This window comes from Podarcis cretensis, assembly GCF_951804945.1.
Source record: "Podarcis cretensis genome assembly, chromosome: 8".
Taxonomy (NCBI): Eukaryota; Metazoa; Chordata; class Lepidosauria; order Squamata; family Lacertidae; genus Podarcis; species Podarcis cretensis.
The window spans coordinates 75,259,996-75,277,891 of record NC_137177.1 but is presented as its reverse complement, the minus strand read 5'-3'; the positions used below and the strand labels follow the sequence as shown (position 1 = coordinate 75,277,891).

The 17,896-nt window shown below is 48.3% G+C and overlaps 1 protein-coding gene across 5 annotated transcripts in view; it reads left to right on the top strand.

Annotated features, from left to right (window-relative positions):
- AGRN (agrin) overlaps nucleotides 1-17,896 on the top strand; it is a 244,704-nt gene that overhangs the window by 79,691 nt on the left and 147,117 nt on the right. Inside the window, exon 1 of one of the 5 annotated variants that reach the window (XM_079986660.1) lies at nucleotides 16,403-17,827. The exons of the other annotated variants lie outside the window; for them this stretch is intronic. Within the exon in view, the coding sequence (XP_079842786.1) occupies nucleotides 17,659-17,827 (169 nt within the window). The 5' untranslated portion in view covers nucleotides 16,403-17,658. Of the gene's footprint in view, nucleotides 1-16,402; nucleotides 17,828-17,896 lie in introns of those variants that run through there. 5 annotated transcript variants of the gene reach the window in all.

Below are 17,896 nucleotides of genomic sequence, written 5' to 3'. Positions count from 1 at the left end.
ACCACATGACCCGGAAAGCTTTCTGTGGACAAACACTGGCTCTCTCGGCCTGAAGTAAGATGAGTGCTGGAACCCCATAGTCACTTTTGACTGGACTTAACCATCCAGTGGTCCTTTACCTTTACCATCACCATCTAGTTCAGTATTGTCTACACTGCCTGACAAAAGCTCTTTGGGGTTTCGGGCAGGGAACTTTCCCAGCCCTCCCTAGAGATTGAACCCAAGAAATCCATGCAAAGCAGATGCTATACCAGGGGTCGGCAACCTAATGCCCATGGGCCAGAAGCGGCCCACGGAAGCCGTTTAACCGGCCCCCGAACTGAGCCGGTGAGTCCCCACACGCTGCACTAAACCGGCACAGTGTGGTGCAGGGACTCTCTTCCGTGGCTCTGGAAATTGCTTCTGCACATGGCCAGACGCTGAAAATCGCTTCCGCACAGGCACAATTTTCGGTGCCTGGGCATGCGCAGAAGCGATTTCTGGTGTTGCGCTGCGCCGGCCCGGCCCACGAAGGATCTCTGTGGGAGTGATCTGGCCCATGCCCGGTAAGCCTTGCTGACCCCTGTGCTATACAGTGGTACCTCGGGTTACAGACGCTAACCCAGAAATAGTACCTCGGGTTAAGAACTTTACCTCAGGATGAGAACAGACATTGTGCTCCGGCGGTGCAGCGGCAGCAGCGGGAAGCCCCATTAGCTAAAGTGGTACCTCAGATTAAGAACAGTTTCAGGTTAAGAACGGACCTCCAGAACGAATTAAGTTCTTAACCCGAGGTACCACTGTATTCCAGAGTTGAAGCCCTTTCTGAGGGTGCCACAATCAAAATACTCTTTGCTTTCTGGATTGCTAAATGCTGCATTGCTGCTGGTGCTCTGAGCTCACCCCCGGAGGCAAGCCATTCCAATTTGTCTTTTTAATGCTTTTAATTCCTTGCTTGGTATTTGGGTGTTATGCCAGCAAGGAAGCCAAGGGTGATGCATAGCCTGTGCTTGAAAGCGGGGGTGGAGAGGGATTCTGCACTGAGATCCAAGTTCCAAAAATCGTCAAACTCAGCAACCTGCTGGAATTCTGCAAATAATGCAAATACGTGCAGAAAATGCTTAAATCTCTGGCTCTGGTTGATGCAGGCAGGGGGGCAGTGCGCTACTCTCTGCATTGAACCCAAAATTGCCCTACCCAATTTTCAAGACTATTTCTGCATCCGTGATGGCTGGGAACTTAAGCTTTTCAGAGTGAAAGACGAAGTTCTTCAGGATTTAGTGCAGAGTGCCAGGAAGTTACCCCAACTGCTCCCTCATGTGCAACACATTCAAGGCCATGCCATTAGACTGGTTGTAAGTAAAAAAAGCATGCAGGTGGGGTGTTTGGCTGAGGGCAGACTGAGGTCAGTAGGGCAGTGCCCTCCCCATTTCGCCTAAAGGACCAAACTCCACTGCAGTCTGCCTGCCCAGTTTGGCACAGCGAACACTTCTGACAGGGTTCGATTCCATGCCACACCAGCTCTGATGGGGATTCCCCTGATCCAGAAGGGCTTATATACATATATACATATACTTATATACATATCAGCCAGTTGGGAGAGAGAGGCGTTAAGCTAATTTAACACCTGGGGGATCTGGGAGCAGCACTACTGGCCATGCTCCCTGGTGGTTTGTCTTCTGGGGGCTGCATGCCTGGGGCCAAGGCAAAAGGGGATAGAAGAATAGATTTGATTGTTTATCATTGTACAGGAGGCTCCATTCTAACTATGAAAAAGCCAGTGTTGTGTACACACACACACCCCTCTCCAGAGGTGAGCAACCAGGGATCCTCACAAGTCAAGGACATTTTCTGGCTTGGCAAAAGCACAGAGCAGGGCTGGGTGTGTGGCCATGGGAGAGTGTCAGCCCAGGGCCATATGCAAAGGTTTGAAGGGCCACATTTTAGCCTAAGAGCGGAGCCTTCTCACTCACGCACTAAGCAGATTACTATTTTCCAGAGTTAGGGCCTTGACCCCCAGACTATAAGAAGTCGTTTGTGTGTTCTAACTTCCTAGTCTGTGTGCAAACCATACATTTAAAGCTCATTCAGCCCCCACCCGCCCAGCCCCCCTGGCAAAGAATCTTGGGAACTGCAGTTTATGCCCTCACAGAGCTACAGCTTCTAGCACTCTTAACAAACTACGGTTCCCATGATTTTGTGTGTGGGTGCTTTAAGTGTATTGTGTGCATGAAGCCCCTCTCCTGTAAAGACCACTCCCTATCCCTCCTCAGTTGCATCACTAAGCCTCCTGGTTTCTCCAGGAGACTGGAAAGCTTCATTCCACCCAGCCAACCTTGAAATCCTGCACATTTGGAAGTAACTTTCCCTTAGCTGAATACATATCTATGCGAGAAAGTGTAGTGGAATTCAATAGCACTCCCTTCTGGTTGAAGGACAGAATGCTTCTCTTTTTCTTCTTCATCGCTTTTTGCCGGTGGCTTGTGGTTTGTTGATTGTTATTATTATTTAATAGAAGCATAAGAAGAACCTGCTAGATCAGGCCAGTGGCCTACATATTGTTGGGAACAGAGATTTTCAGCTCTGAGAAATAAAAGATCAGATAAAAGAATGACTTCTTTGTCTTGATGAGGAGATGAGAGTCTGTTAGTCTCAAATTAGACCTAATATAAAGGAGATTACCTGGCAAAAGCAAGCTCACACCTCTCATAGAGTTTGTATACGTACTTAAGGTATATATACCTATGTAAGAGGCTTGTTTATAATTATATTTTGGGAATGATTCTTGTTCTTAATGTAGGTGCATTGTTTTATACTTTCTGGATGTCCCATGATCATATTCTAAAACAGTTGTGTTCTAGGTTATAAATCAAGAACAGCTAGTTGTTTCTTTTTGTTTTCCAAAGTATTTCTTATAATAATAAAAAAAATAATTCGGTATGGCACAAACAAATTTTCATTCTGAAAATGTGGCCCAGAGAAGAAAGTTTGAGAACCACTGCCTTAAAGGAAGCTTAGTGGAAAAGGATCTGCAGTTAAAAGGGATCAGGTAGGAATCATAGAATCGTAGAATTGTAGAGATGGAAGGGACCAAAAAAAATCCCACCTACTCCAGCCCCCTGCTATTCAGGAATCTCTTGCCAAGGGTAGGGCTCGGACAGACAGCCCTGAGATTAAGAGTCTCATGCTCTACCAACTGAGCTATCTCACCTCAGGAGGTGATGAAGAAGACCTTTCTCTGCTGAAGACCATGGAGGGTCACACTCAGAAATGCTTTATTACAGTGTTCGAAACTCCCATTGTTCTAGGCGCATTTTGCGACAGGGAATTTCATTGGCGCGAGTAGTTTCTGAGTTCTGGGTGCAGTACTGCGCCTAAGGTTTCAGATTAAAACTGCAGAGTGGAAGGAAAGGAGGACCTTTTTCTGCCTCCCCACTTCCAGCTACTCTCTGAAGACTGGAGAAGAGACCCTCTTAAGAATATTAGGGGGGTGGGCAGGGGAAGGACTGGACCTTGTGAAAAATGAACATAATATTTTAGCTGCAGTTCATTCGTTTTCAGCTTTGTGTTCTTGTTATAAAAAAGCGTACCTAGACATTCCCTTGTTGCGCCCGTAATCTAGGTTTAAGGTGCCATTTAGCTCCTAGCTTTCATATCTCAGTTTCTAGCACTGCTTTATTAATATTAATACTATTGTGGATGGTTTCTGTTCACATTCCCAGCCAGCCATGCCTTCTTCTGTTCATTCTATCCTTTGCTCCCCAATTTCCTGTCCTCACACCCCCATCCTGCTCAATCTTCATTGGGCTGGTTTTTTTCCGGTGGGGGGTGTTACCCTTCCTCTTTAGCATTTTCTCTTTAAGAAGATTTTGTGAACTTCTGCAAGCGCTTAGGGTTTCCGTGAAACCTGCTGACGCCTCCCTCTTCTTGCATGGATGGCGCTGTTTTTTAGGCTGCATAAGGAATGGTGCTTGCGCCATGAACATCAGAGATAGAAAGGGAGGATAAATAATGGTCAGCATTCTAGCCATAGCTGTCAACGTTTCCCTTTTTTAAAGGGAAATTCCCTTATTCTGAATAGGATTCCTTGCAAGAAAAGGGAAAAGTTGACAGCTATGATTCTAGCCAGGGGAGGAAGGGTCATAGCTCAGTGGCAGACTAGCTGCTTGGCATGCAGAAGGCCCCAGGTTCAATCCTCCAATGAGCGTCTCCCACCGGAAACCCTGGAGAGCCACTGTCAGTGAGCGTTGGCCAGGCATAGGCAAACTCAGCCCTCCAGATATTTTGGGACTACAACTCCCATCATCCCTAGCTAACAGGACCAGTGGTCAGGAATGATGGGAGTTGTAGTCCCAAAACATCTGGAGGGCCGAGTTTGCCTATGCCTGGCCTAGGCAGTACTGAGGAAGATGGACTTATGTATCTGACTCAGTCTCAGGCAGATTTCTATGCTCATACAGCTTTCGGATTCCTTTTTCAGACTCTAGGTCTGCTATATTACCCTGTCTCTTGAGGGTCCTGATATACGGCAATTGTTCACCATTCTGTTCCCTGCTTAAACGCCCCCCCTCTCCGCCGCCAGCCCATCATGGTAAGGCTGTTGTTAATTCTAAGCACCCCCAAGGGACCAACCCCACTTCCACTCCCTCGGCCTCCTCTGTGGCTTGTTTCTCCTTTATGCCGAGCCGTTAACAAGAAGCCTCAAAAATACTCCAGCCAGGAAGGAGGTCTGTGTGCTTTAAATGGAAAGTGTCTGGTTTGAGTTGGCCACCATCCCGGCCTCTGCGGTCAAGGAAGGGGCTGTGAGGAAAATTAACTCACATGTTGGCTGCCCTGAGCTGCAGGATTGGTGGATTGGGGGGGGGGGCAGGACTCATCTCCCAAAATTTATTGGCTTGAAAATAATTGGCTGATCTCTTTTCCGAAGTTGAATCCAGGTGCGTCTTATCTCTGACAGGCCAGTAGGTGGCAGTGTTACTCTGCCAGAAGAGACCGAAGAGCGTAAAAGAAAGACTTTTATCTGCCTGCTACTGTAGTCAATATTGTGCTCTCCAGATGTTGCGGACTACAGTTCCCATCATCCCTGACCACCAGCCCTGCTGGCTACTGGGGATTAGGGGAGTTGTAGTCCACAGGTTCCCCAGCCCTGCTAGATTTCCTTTGGTTTTTGGTGGTGGGGAAGGGGCTGTTTAACTGAGGGAGTCTACAATTTTATTATCATCATCGTCGCTGTTAACAATAATAATTTATCATCATCAACTGCTCTTCCCCAGAAAGTCCCAGGGCAAGTCACAGCAGTGCCAAATACAACAGTAAAAACAGTTTGAACCAAATGACAATCACAAATAGGGTGAGTCCTAATATAGCTATACTTGTAATGTTAGGGTGGCTCTGTGGGTTAAACCACAGAGCCTAGGACTTGCCGATCTGAAGGTCGGCGGTTCGAATTCCCACAACGGGGTGAGCTCCCGTTGCTTGGTCCCTGCTCTTTCCCACCTAGCAGTTCTAAAGCACGTCAAAGTGCAAGTAGATAAATAGGCACTGCTCTGGCGGGGAGGTAAACGGCGTTTCCGTGCGCTGCTCTGGTTCGCCAGAAGCGGCTTAGTCATGCTGGCCACATGACCCAGAAGCTGTACTCCGGCTCCCTCGGCCAATAAAGCGAGATGACTGCCGCAACCCCAGAGTCGGTCACGACTGGACCTAATGGTCAGGGGTCCCTTTACCTTTTTATAATATATTGTTATGAGTTTGTGGGTGGCAGGCTCCCATGCATTCTTGGGTCTAGTAGATGTTAGAATTTAACCAAGGCTGGGAGAGCCAACCTGGATGGCAGACTCCTAAATCCCTGGACCCAGCTTCCCATGTTCAAGAAATCACCTGGGGTGAGCGCCTGCTACCGCTGAAATCTTGCACCACTCAGAGATTGGGGTGGCACACAACAACATGTATCTCAGGTATCAAAAGCCAGGGAAGCAAGGCTGTATCATGAAGGTGCCAGATGCCCCTCTGTGGAGAGGGAATTCAGCTGCTTAGGGGCTTCCACAGAGAATGCACAAAAACAATTGCCAACAGAGAAGGCTTTCCCCCCAGAATTTAGACTCAACCTCTGCTATCCTTTCTCCTTCCTTCAGTGTCTGTCTCTTCCTGATTCCCACACCCCATGCCCCCTTTTTCTGCTGCCACAGTATTAAATGACATCATTAAAATCCCTGCAGGCTAAAAGGGGGCAGGAACGGACTCTTCCCCCACCCTCACCTCCTTTTGGTTGTTTTTCTCATTAATGCTGCTAATTAGCTTGTAAAAGCAAAGGAAGGGTGTGCAGTGTCTCTGTATCTGTGTTAACCCATTAGCACTTCAGACAGGGCTTCTTGAGGGAGGGAGATTGGATAGAAGGGGCATCATAAAACCTGTTTATGCTGCCCGCCTGGGCTGCAGGATAAATACCAATTAGCTCTCTAGCCAAACTGGTTTTTAAAAGACCCCAGTGCACAACTGGAAAGGGATCAGGGATATTACTGCCATTCTCTCAGGCTCACTGGCCTGCCGTCGGAGAGCGTGGCTGCTGAATTGGATTTCCTAAGCACATATACTAATAACAAAACTCATTTTCCGAGAGCGGGTGCTTCTGCAGCCAAGTTGCTAGTGTCTGTGTGCAGGAGGGGGGGGGGTGGTCAGCAGACCCCTGGGAACCTCAAACGTTTGCAGAAATCTCACACTGGGAAGTTCTCGTAATGAGAGGGAAGGGGCTTTGCTGAGGCAGCAGAAGACCAGCAGAGGGGTTTCTATAAGCTAAAAGGCAGGATTTTTGGTGGTGGTGATTTATTATTATTTTTTAAATAGATTTTATTAACATTTGAAAAAGAGTAACAAAGCTCAGCACCAAATATCTTTTTTTATAAGATATAAAAAAACTCATAATCTAAACAGGTTGTTTTTTTAAAAGTAAGCGGGGAGCTGTCAACAAGGACTTTATTTATCCCATAAGATTTATATGCTGCTTACGTGTAAAAAACAGAAGAACCCAAACAAAAAATCTCTGTCACTGGTAGGCAAACTAAGGCCCAGAGGCTGGATCTGGCCCAATCACCTTCTAAATCCGGCCCGCGGACAATCCGGGAATCAGCATGTTTTTACATGAGTAGAATGTGTCCTTTTATTTAAAATGCATCTCTGGTTTATTTGTGGGGCCTGCCTGGTGTTTTTACATGAGTAGAATGTGTGCTTTTATTTAAAATGCATTTCTGGGTTATTTGAGGGGCATAGGAATTCGTTAATTTTTTCTTTCTTTCAAAATATAGACCGGCCCCCCACAAGGTCTGAGGGACAGTGGACCGGCCCCCCTGCTGAAAAATTTTGCTGACCCCTGCTCTAAGTGATTAATGAGGACTGAGCAGTAGTGTGAAGCGGTCATTGGGACTGGTAGGGCAGAAATCAGGGAGCTTATCAGTAGGTGGCGCCAGAGCAGAGTCAGTGTTAACAACAGTCAGAGCCGACACATTCTAGTTTTGTCTCCAGCTGAGACCTTCCAGTGAGCAATATTGAGACTGAGGAGGAGGAAGCTGACAGCCTCTGCAGCTTGTAAGGAAGAAGGCAAGTAGGTGGGAGATTCCAGAGGTTGGTGGGGCAGTGCCCTCATTTGCCCCAAATGGACCAGCATCCAGTGGGACTGAGCAATGCAGCATTGGGGGAATGGGTGGACATGGGTTGTACCCAACACTGGCCCTGCTCAGAGCAGGCCCATTGATATCAACAGACGCAGTGTACTTTGCTTTATTGGGTCTATTCTGAGGTAGAACTTGTGAAACCACACCCTTGGCTGCCAGGCTGATAGATAAAAGGGAGGAAGAGTGAAAATCTGACTTCAGAGTCAGATTTTTCATTATGCTCCCTCTGTTCTGCTCCTGTTTCTGGGTTGGGGCTTCTGTTTAGACAAAAGCCAGACCAGAGCAACCAGCCCCTCTCCACTTTCTCCACACTGCACATAGCTTTACAAAGCTGCCATCAGTCATCGTTTAATGGCAGAGGCTAGTGAATGCTGTTGAGGTGAGAGGCCAAAGATGGTTAAGAGAACAGGTGGGTGGGGACCAACTTTCTGCAACCTCCTTCCCCATCCTGGTTCTCTCCTGTCCCTCCGTCTACCTGCCCCATACATCCTTTGGGCTGTCTCTGGTGGCAGGCGAGCAGCTGTGGTCTCCCCATTGCTAGCATTTTCCTAAAAAACCCATTAGCAACCCCCTGGGGCTGCTTGGCTTTAATGCATTTAGACGCTCTGGTTCATAAAGCTGTGGGGGGATGTGTGAAGTTAGGGGCAGGGCAGGGCAGGGGAGAGAGAGAGAGAGAGAGAGAGAGAGAGAGAGAGAAGGTGAGGTGGGGGGGGGGCAGCAGCAGAGATTTGCCCCTAGTCTTTTCCCTTTAAATAACATAACAATGGCTTCCCTGTTCATTCTCCTCTCTCTTCTTCTTCTTCTTGTTGAGATGGATGGACAGAACTTTTAAGTTTTTAATTTTAATTTTAAGTACACATAGGTCCTGTTTACTGGAACACAAGGAGCTAGAATCTCTGCCTGCCTGCCTGCCCCCCCCCTCTCCCTCAACCAGCAAAAGGCAAACAGGGACTTAAAAATGCACTCTGGTTGGATATCTGAATCTGCATGGTATACAGCAAGGTTTAGCGAGCGTTCGTAAAGCGGGACCTGGGTGTGCAGCCTCCCTGTTGATTTATACTGGTGATAATGATAGCCATTTTACCTATCCCTGCCCTCCTCTCATATCTATTTGCGTGCTTAGCAACCAACTCTATCTCAACAAGCAGAAAGCTCAATAAGGAGTGTGGGCACATAGATGGGGGGTGGGTAACCGTGCTAGATCTGTACAGTGTAAATTCCCAGCTGGCGGTTCAGTTCAATTGCTGAATATTTCATTTTCATTTCACTTATTGCTTATATCTTGCTTTCTCCCTCCTTCCCAGGGGAAGCTCAGAACAGCAAACAGCCAGCAGAGAGCAGCTCAATTAACACAAGATATCAAAATAACCAATATAACAAAACATAGCATATGTCAAAACATAAAGCAAGTTTACGTCTAAACAGTAATACAATACCCATCTGTTAAACCCTTAAGAATTAATTCAATAACAAGGATGTCCTTCTGGCTTTGATCTCCCCCCCCCCCCCCATACACAGCTTTATTTATGGGGAAGGGCTGTAGCTCAGTGACAGAGCATATGCTTTGCCTGCAGAAGGTCCCAGGTTCAATCCCTAATATCTCCAAATAAAGCTGGGAGTGTCCCCAGCCTGAAACCCTGGAGAGCCTCTGCCGTTCAGTGTAGACAATGCTGAGCTGAATGGCCCAGTGCCCTGGCTCAGGGGTTGCCAAACTTTTTCCTGGCCCTTGGACACAGTTAGATTTTTCAGTGAGTGCCACTATCCGGTCATGTCTCTCCTCCAGATCAGCCATGTCACTCCCACAAAAGAGATGAAGTGTGAACCAAGGGATCATGGTAAAAAAGACCAGTACAGTGGTACCTTAGGTTACAGTCGCTTCAGGTTACAGACTCCGCTAACCCAGAAATAGTACCTCGGGTTAAGAACTTTGCTTCAGGATGAGAACAGAAATCGCACAGTGGCAGCAGGAGGCCCCATTAACTAAAGTGGTACCTCAGGTTAAGAACAGTTTCAGGTTAAGAACGGACCTCCAGAACGAATTAAGCTCTTAACCTGAGGTACCACTGTAGAATCACTTGTGAGCCCTGGAACAGCACATAGGTCTGAAGTGGGATAGAGCTCCCTTCTTCCAACTTCCTCCTTCACCTCTGCGTACTTTTCAAGAGCGATAAAGGTTATCTGCCCTCACCACCTCATGACCAAGGGAACGGGGAGCTTGGAGGTTTTTTGGACACAGGTGCCTTGGTGGCGAGTCGCAACCCCTTCTCTTACACAACGTAAGGCAACTTCCTGTACTCTTCAGATCCAGTGATGGGATGACCCCATGCCGCTGGGGAGGGCATCTGAGTACAGTGGCACCTCGGGTTAAGAACTTAATTCGTTCCGGCGGTCTGTTCTTAACCTGAAACCGTTCTTAACCTGAGGTACCACTTTAGCTAATGGGGCCTCCTGCCGCTGCCGCCACGCGATTTCTGTTCTCATCCTGAAGCAAAGTTCTTAACCTGAGGTACTATTTTTGGGTTAGTGGAGTCTGTAACCTGAAGCATCTGTAACCTGAGGTACCACTGTAGTCTTCCAACCATGATCTTTCTTGTGTATATCTTGGATATGTACCATATTGGCCCGAATATAAGACACACCCGCAAATAAGCCACACCTTTAAAATTCAAGACTTATCATATTTTTCCGTCTATAAGATGGCCCCATGTATAAGACACCCCCTATTTTGGGGGACTCAGATTTAAGAAAATGGGGATATATATCCTTGTATAAAACGCCTCCCAATTTTTGAGGGGGGAAAACCTAGTCTTATACACGGAAAAATACAGTACAGTGGTACCTCGGATTACATACACTTCAGGTTACACACGCTTCAGGTTACAGACTCTGCTAGCCTAGAAATAGTGCTTAAGAACTTTGCTTCAGGATGAGAACAGAAATCTTGCTCCCGCGGCGCGGCGGCAACAGGAGGCCCCATTAGCTAAAGTGGTACCACAGGGTAAGAACAGTTTCAGGTTAAGTACTGACCTCCGGAATAATTAAGTACTTAACCTGAGGTACCACTGTATTTGAGTGCAGCCTGCCTCCTAATACTACCACTCCCTGGCACTACCTCCCTAAGCCGGTGCCGGGGGAGACTTGGGAGCAGCAGGTGGGTGGCATGTCATTGCCCCATGCTCCCGGGTTGCTTCCGGGGGGGGGGGGGTGTGCCACTTTGCCAGCGGCGTAAGGTTGCGAATATAAGCCGCACTTCTCACGGCCCAAATTTTGGAAAAAAGTGCATCTTCTATTCGGGCCAATACGGTATCTCATTTGGAACACATGATAGCGGCTTTGACAAAACGCAGATGCAATACTTTAATTTCACCATGTTCTTTTGCAACCCATTACTAGGAGAATATATATAAATGTTCTCTTTAGGAATTTCTAACCTGCTCTCCCAAACAATGAAGACTTCCCAAAGGGGCATAAATTATTAAACAAGTTGTAAATACAGTTAAAAGGAATAAAATAGCTTAAAGTTTTAACAAAGCCGTAATAAAATACAGTGTAACAAAAAATCAATTCTTATAAACAAATCCCTATCCGTGAATGGGTTTACCTTTCTGGGAATTTTAAATTTCACTTTCAGATCCAATGTTCTGGCGGCTTCCCCCCTCTCCTCCCATCTTGGAGTAGGGTAAATCAAATGTAATAATCCAAAGCTAAGCAGGGTCCAGTATGGTTTCAAATTGTGGGGGGTTGGACTAGATGACCCTTGGGGGTCCCTTCCAAATCTACAATTCTATGATTGTATGATAATGACCTCATGCTTCTGAGAGGCAGGCAGGAATGCAGTGGACGGATTGCGCAGTTTGCAGTGGTGGACAGCAGAGGGCGCCTAGGAGACGGATCTTTCGCGCTGAAGAATCACAAGTTTCTAGGGGAGAATTTCTCCGTCTGCGTTAGTCCTGATTCCGCAAAGCTCTTTTTTATGCCGGCAGCAGTTCCCAATAAATCCATAGGATTTAATCATTTGAATCCTAGGAATGGCCCCAGGATATTGTGTCGCGTGGAGAACATAGATAGAGACCATTTTTTCTCTCCCTCTCCTAACACTAGAACTCTGGGACATTTGAATGATGGAAAATTCAGAGCAGAGTTCTTTGCACAGCACATAGTTAAACTATGGAACTGACTCAGTGAACTGGCAGTGATGGCCGCCAACCTGGATGGCTTTAAAAGTGGATTGGACAAATTCACGAAGGATAAGGATATGGCTTCTACCCATGGCGGCTAGGCTGCTGGAGGAAGTTTGCTTCTGAATGCCAGATGCTGGAAGTTGCAGGAAGAAAGAGTGCTTTTGTGCTCAGGTCTTGCCTGAGGGTTTCCACAGAGACATCTGTGAGAACAGGATGCTGGACTCTGGCCTGATCCAGAAGGGCTCGTCTTGTGTTCTGCTTGGGAAGATGTCAATAGGTGTGTTTATGTTATTTGCCAAAAAGGAATAATAACAATAGTAATATGTGGAAAGGGAATTCTTCTGCCATTGCTGGTGTGCCTTTTTGACCACACAGATTTGGGACTCTTCCTGTCTTACATTTTCAGTGGTATGATTTGAGGGATTAGGGGGTGCCGCAGTTTGGCGGTCCGAGCACTTAGAGAGGTTTATCAATCAATTCCTCTTCACAGGGAACTCTGGGAATTGCAGCTCCCTGAAGGGAATTGGGGTCGCCTAACAAGTCACAGGACACTTTAGAAGGCAGGCACACTTGGTGGCGGGGGACAGAGCCATGACTGGATTATTTCCCTGTTTGTGCAAGTTTGGGGTGAGACGGGATCACCTCTGAGCATGCACAGAGGGTTCCTTCCCTGGCCATAGGAGCCACCACAAGCAGGAGTCCTCATGCACCTGTATATGAGGTTTTGAAATTAAATTACACTGAGTGCCTCTCTTTAACAGAGACTCAGCTTTCTTCCTTTTGGCTGATCTCTTATCTGTTCTTTTCACCATGCTTCCACTCCTCAGATCTGCCCTTTATGTCTTGGTTTCTATCGAGGTGGTTAACCACAATCTAGGCTAATGCCATTTCATTTGGAGTTGAGAGGGCTGTAGCTCAGTGGTTGAGCATGAATTTTGAGTGCAGAACGACCGGAATGTCTAGGCAGGGCTGGGAAAGACACTTGCCTCAAACTCTGGAAGGCTGCTGCCTTTCAGTGCTGACAATACTGAGTTAGATGGACCAATGGCCTGACTTACTATAGGGCACCTTCCTGTGTTCCTGTATTGCAGGAGGGAGATGTTCAAATTCTCCTTCAGACGTACATCAATCAATCAATCAATCAATCAATCAATCAATCCCTAAAGAGACAGACAGGCAGGCAGAGATCTAGCATGTCAGGGGGAGACTTTTTCCTTGAGACTCTTTATTTCTGTGTGTAGGGATTGACTGATTGATTGATTGTATGAAGGAATGTTCCATCTTTTGTGCCTTTTGCCTGCAGTCTGATTTGGCCAGACCAGAAACAGATAGATCATCGCAGTTCGGGTCTCTGTTAAAAGTCTGCCTGGACAAGGTTCACTTCTGTCAGTGAATTACTCCCTTTCACCTCTCCTTCTCTTTTTCGAGACCATTGTCTGTGCAGGGGAAGGGGGGTCATATTCTGCTGCCAAGGAGCGTGGAAAGGGACAGGCTTCTTCGCACCCTGCCTGCACGTATTTGGCGGGGGGCCGTCTCAAAGGCGCACATTCATTCCGTCCTCATGAGATTTGCTAGGCTTGCTTTGCATATGGAAACATGCAAATAGAGGCATGCAAATTAATTGTTTGCCACTCCCCCCCCCATGTTTCTTCCAGGGGTGAGGAAGAGGGATGGGAGATTTAAAGCTTTTGAATTAGGTCCAACTGTTTCCAAGAGAGTATGGCTTTGAAATCCAAGGCATTCTTGGCTAAGGCATGGAGACTGTCCCACAGGCTGATTAGGGTGTGTTTCTGTGTGTTTAACTCGTGCCTCATTGGTGCAAGACCTTCTTTCACTTTTAGGACACATTTTTACCCATAGGCTGCTGTCTAAAGCACTGTGGGGTGGAAATGCTGCTCAGCCCCCTTTCTTGAATCACACCTCCAGGTCCTCTGTGTGATTCCTGGAGGTTCTGCTGTCAGGAGCAAAATTTATAAGCGGCAGGGCCAGTTCTAGATTTGAGAGGGCCTTCGGCACAGTGGGGTCCCTCTGCCATTGTTTATTTCCCAGAATGCTCCAGAGAAATACTGTGCTGGAAGCATTGTGGGAAATTGAAATGGTCACATACCACCGCCACCCTGTAGGAGGCTGGATGCTCTCAATAATGAGTTTGGGTGGTATGCAATGTACTTGACTATTTATCATCGTTTATCACATTTATATTCCACCTATCCTCCAACAGGGTGGCATACATGCCTCTCCCCTTCCCTAGTTTCATCCCCAAAACAGCCCTGTCAGGTAGGTTAGGATGAGAGGTAGTGACTGGGTCCAAGGTCACTCAATGATTTGAACTCCGGTCTCCCAGGTCCTAGTCTGACACAGCACACTAGCACTAAGAAGCGCTCTGTGCACACAGAACAACTCACATGTTTTTCATGGGACAATGCACCCCTCTCTTCCCGTAACACATTCCTTCCTAAATCTGCTCTAGGGCTTCCACACACCCTTCAGATCTGGTGACTGCTGGGGTGCTCATGGGCAGAAGAGGGGGGCAAAATTCCATTGCACTGGCAGGAATCCTTGGACTAGCTCCCACTAGTGCAGCGGTTAATTGAAACATGCTCATTATTACTATTGTTTATTAGAATTTGTATAGCAGCAGCAGCTCCCATGGTGCATTAGAGCAGCCGTTACCAGCCTGGTGCATTCCAGATGTTTTGACCTGCAGTTGCTGTGCTGGCAGGGGCTGATGGGAATTGTAGTCTCCAAACATCTGAAGGGCACTAGGTTAGTGAAGGCTTTCACAGTGTGTAAGATGGCAATTTTAAGAACCTAAGACGAACCTTGCTGGACCAAACCAAAGGTCCACCTAGTCCATCATCCTGCTTCCTACAGTGATCAGCTGGGCACATAGTGAGTCAGACCAGTGGTCCATCTAGCTCAGTATTGTCAACCCTGACTGACAGCAGCTCTCTGGGCTTTCTGGCAGAGGTCTCTCTCAGCCCTACCTGGAGATGCTGGGGCCCGAACCTGGGACCTTCTGCATGCAAAGCCCCCTCCCCTTTTGTCTGCTCTAGAATCCCATTTTGAAGGTCACATCACACTCCATTCTTGTTATCAGTACGCATGTGCGGGCTGTCGTAGCACATGTGCGCTAAGGCAGAAAATTTTGATAATTCCGACAGTGGGCAGACAGTGTTTCTGGGAAACTCACTAGCAGTTGTGTGGTGGCAAATGCTTTCTCATCAGACTTTATCCACTAGCAACCTGTATTCAGAGATATACTGCTTTGGAGCCTGGAAGCTTCATTTAGCTGGGGGAGAGGGGATAAACTATTGATAGGCTTCTCCGAATATTTTTGTCAGTCTTTTTTTAAAAAAAGACATCCCAGGCTTTGTCCCAGCTGAGAAGCAGCAGCTGAGAGAAAGAATGTCACTTGCAATGTGAAAATTTCCATCTCCTTTTATGAGACTTGGAGGAGGGTGTTTTTAATTCCCTCCCTGCTTTCACATCCACCCGGCTCACAACTCTGGAACAATTCCTCCTGCTTTTCTAAAGAGGGAATTCCCTTCCTTCAAAAAGTAGCGATCTCCTGTTCTGGCTTCCCATCCTTTCTCTCTGTCCCTGCCTGCACACCCTGCCCCTCATACTCCATTACATCTTGTAACGTGATCCATATGGCTGTCCTCCCCCTGCCCCTTTGACACTCCATCCTGCCAGGATCTTCCCTTGCATTTCCACTCACTCAAAAAATACCAAAATAAAAAAATCAGCTCTGGAGGCGACCCAGCCTGTATGTGCCTGCCTGCTGACAGAGGGTGCGCCTTTTGTGTGTGTGTGTGTCTGTGCGTGTGCAGAGAGGCGAGAAGCTCAGAGTGGCTGAGAAAGAGACACATAATGAGTTTTGACACTGCCTTCTCCGCCCCTTTCAACATCTTGAGTTCACAAATGAGACGCGGGGCTTGTCGAGGGGGGCGGGGGTTGGATGGTTGGAGAGAGCGAGAGAGAGAGCGCGCGGAGGGAGGGGAGATAATTTCCCTTTCGCTCTCTTCCAGGGAGGCAGGGAGAGCTGAATGGAACCTTCCTTCCCCACCCCTCCCTCCCATCTCCCTGGAAATGCTGACAGGTGTCCGTAGCTCCAGAGGTATCTTTCGGAAGCAGTGGGGGTGGTGCCCGAGGGGTCCTGCCTCCTCTTTGCATGGCAGCAGCTCCCTCCGGAACACACCGCTATCTTCTCTCCTTTGTTTTTAACTGCTTCTCCACCTCTTGAGCCTCCAACACCTCTCCTTGCCACAGCCGAACTCTTGCATTGTTGGTTTTGCTTTGAGGGAGACCCGGGTCAGGGAAGGATGGAACCGCTGACCGACATCCGGAGATGGACAGCTCACGCCGGGTGAAGACAGCAAAGCTGCAGCGGTGCCCGGGGGATGGCAACGGACAACCAAGGAACGGCTGTGGACAGTTGTCTCGTTTCCTCGCTTGGCTTTCTCGCCACCCTGAGTCGTTGGGGGGCGGCTTGAGAAACTTGGGTGTGTGTTGTACGCCTGACGGCTTCCGATCCTGAGCTTCACCACGAGCGGCACCCTGTGTTGCCAGAACTCTTGAATCGGGGCTCTGTGCTTTTTTGCAAGCCCGCGTTTCACATTTCCTTTTTTTTCTTTTATGCTTCTTACTCTTGGGATGATTTTATTTATTTCTGGTGTGTGAGGAATCGGTAGCGAGGGCTGGCGTGCTGGCTCTGTGCAGGGAGAGAAGGTGGCGGTGCATTTAGCTCATCTCAGCAGCTGTTCCGGCATCGGCGAAAGGAGCTCGGGATCCGTCTCCCATCAAGAGAGCCCGTCGCCAGCCAAAGAGCCCTGCCGCCAGCTGCTGTCGAGGAAACCGCAGCTGAGCCCTCGGTGGACTTTGGAATCCCTTTGAAAGAGGAAGCAGAGAAAAGGGGATTCTGGCCCCGTCTCCTGGCTCCCAGGCGATAAGAGAATTCATCAGCTCCCTCTCTGGATTAAGTTTCGGGGTGTGTGTGTGTCACATGCAGGGGTCTGTTTTCATTCTCACTTCTTCTGTGTTTCTCTTCAACATGCGTTTCTCTGACAACACGCGTTGTCAGAGGTGCGCATGGGCTGGAGGAACTCGCTCCAGCCCCGCGGACCACCCAACAACCGGGTCGACGGTTTAATAGTGAACCACGCCTTGTGAGGATCCCCCCCTCAAAGACTCAACTAATGTTCGCGGTTCTTGGAAGATCTATCTCCCCCTGCTCACCCTCTAATTTTTCTCCACAATAGCATACTCCTCCTTGTCTGAGGGTATGACAAGTCTTGAAAACCAGGATTATAACCCCTTTTATTTCCGCGAAAGCTGTCTGCTGAAGGAGTTACCGTTGGGTGGAGTTATCCTGCATTGTTCCCCCAGCTGGCCTCTCTCCTAATCGGATGGTAGATTTGGGGAGTTCCAGAGTCAGGGGGCCCCTTCAGAGTCTCCCTCACAGTTTTTGCCGTGGCAGGCATTGCTTGTTGAGGACAGAACCCCAGCGCTCATGACTGGTTCTGAGAGGATGACTCTTCGAATCCCTCAGAGGGCAAGCTGTCTGACGGGACACCAGTTCCTTTGGCTTAGGTTTCCCTTCGCCTAGATTTGGATTACAATCTCAAGATGGTCTGCGTGATGTTTGGTTCTTCCTCCTGAACTCTGAACCCCTCATGCCGGCCGGCCAGCCTGAGGATGTCGGTTCCTGAGAACACTTAGAACGCAGCCACCATTTTGGAAACGGGCAAGCGAGGGGCGAAAGCTTCCTTGTGCCCAGAGCAACCGCTATCCTGGATCTCCCGGTGGGGGCCTGGGCCCCAGTGAGCGGCATGACTGCTTGCCAGTACCCCATGGGGCCCGGCTCCTTGGAGAGGGACCGGATGTACCAGCACAAAGTCTCCCTAGTGGTTCGATATTTCATGATCCCCTGCAACATCTGCCTGATCCTCTTGGCCACCTCCACACTAGGATTCGCCGTCCTGCTTTTCCTCAACAACTGTAGGTGTCTCCCTCGGCACGTGGCGGCAGTGGCGGGGGAAAAACAAGGGGGAGGAGCTAAAAGGCAAC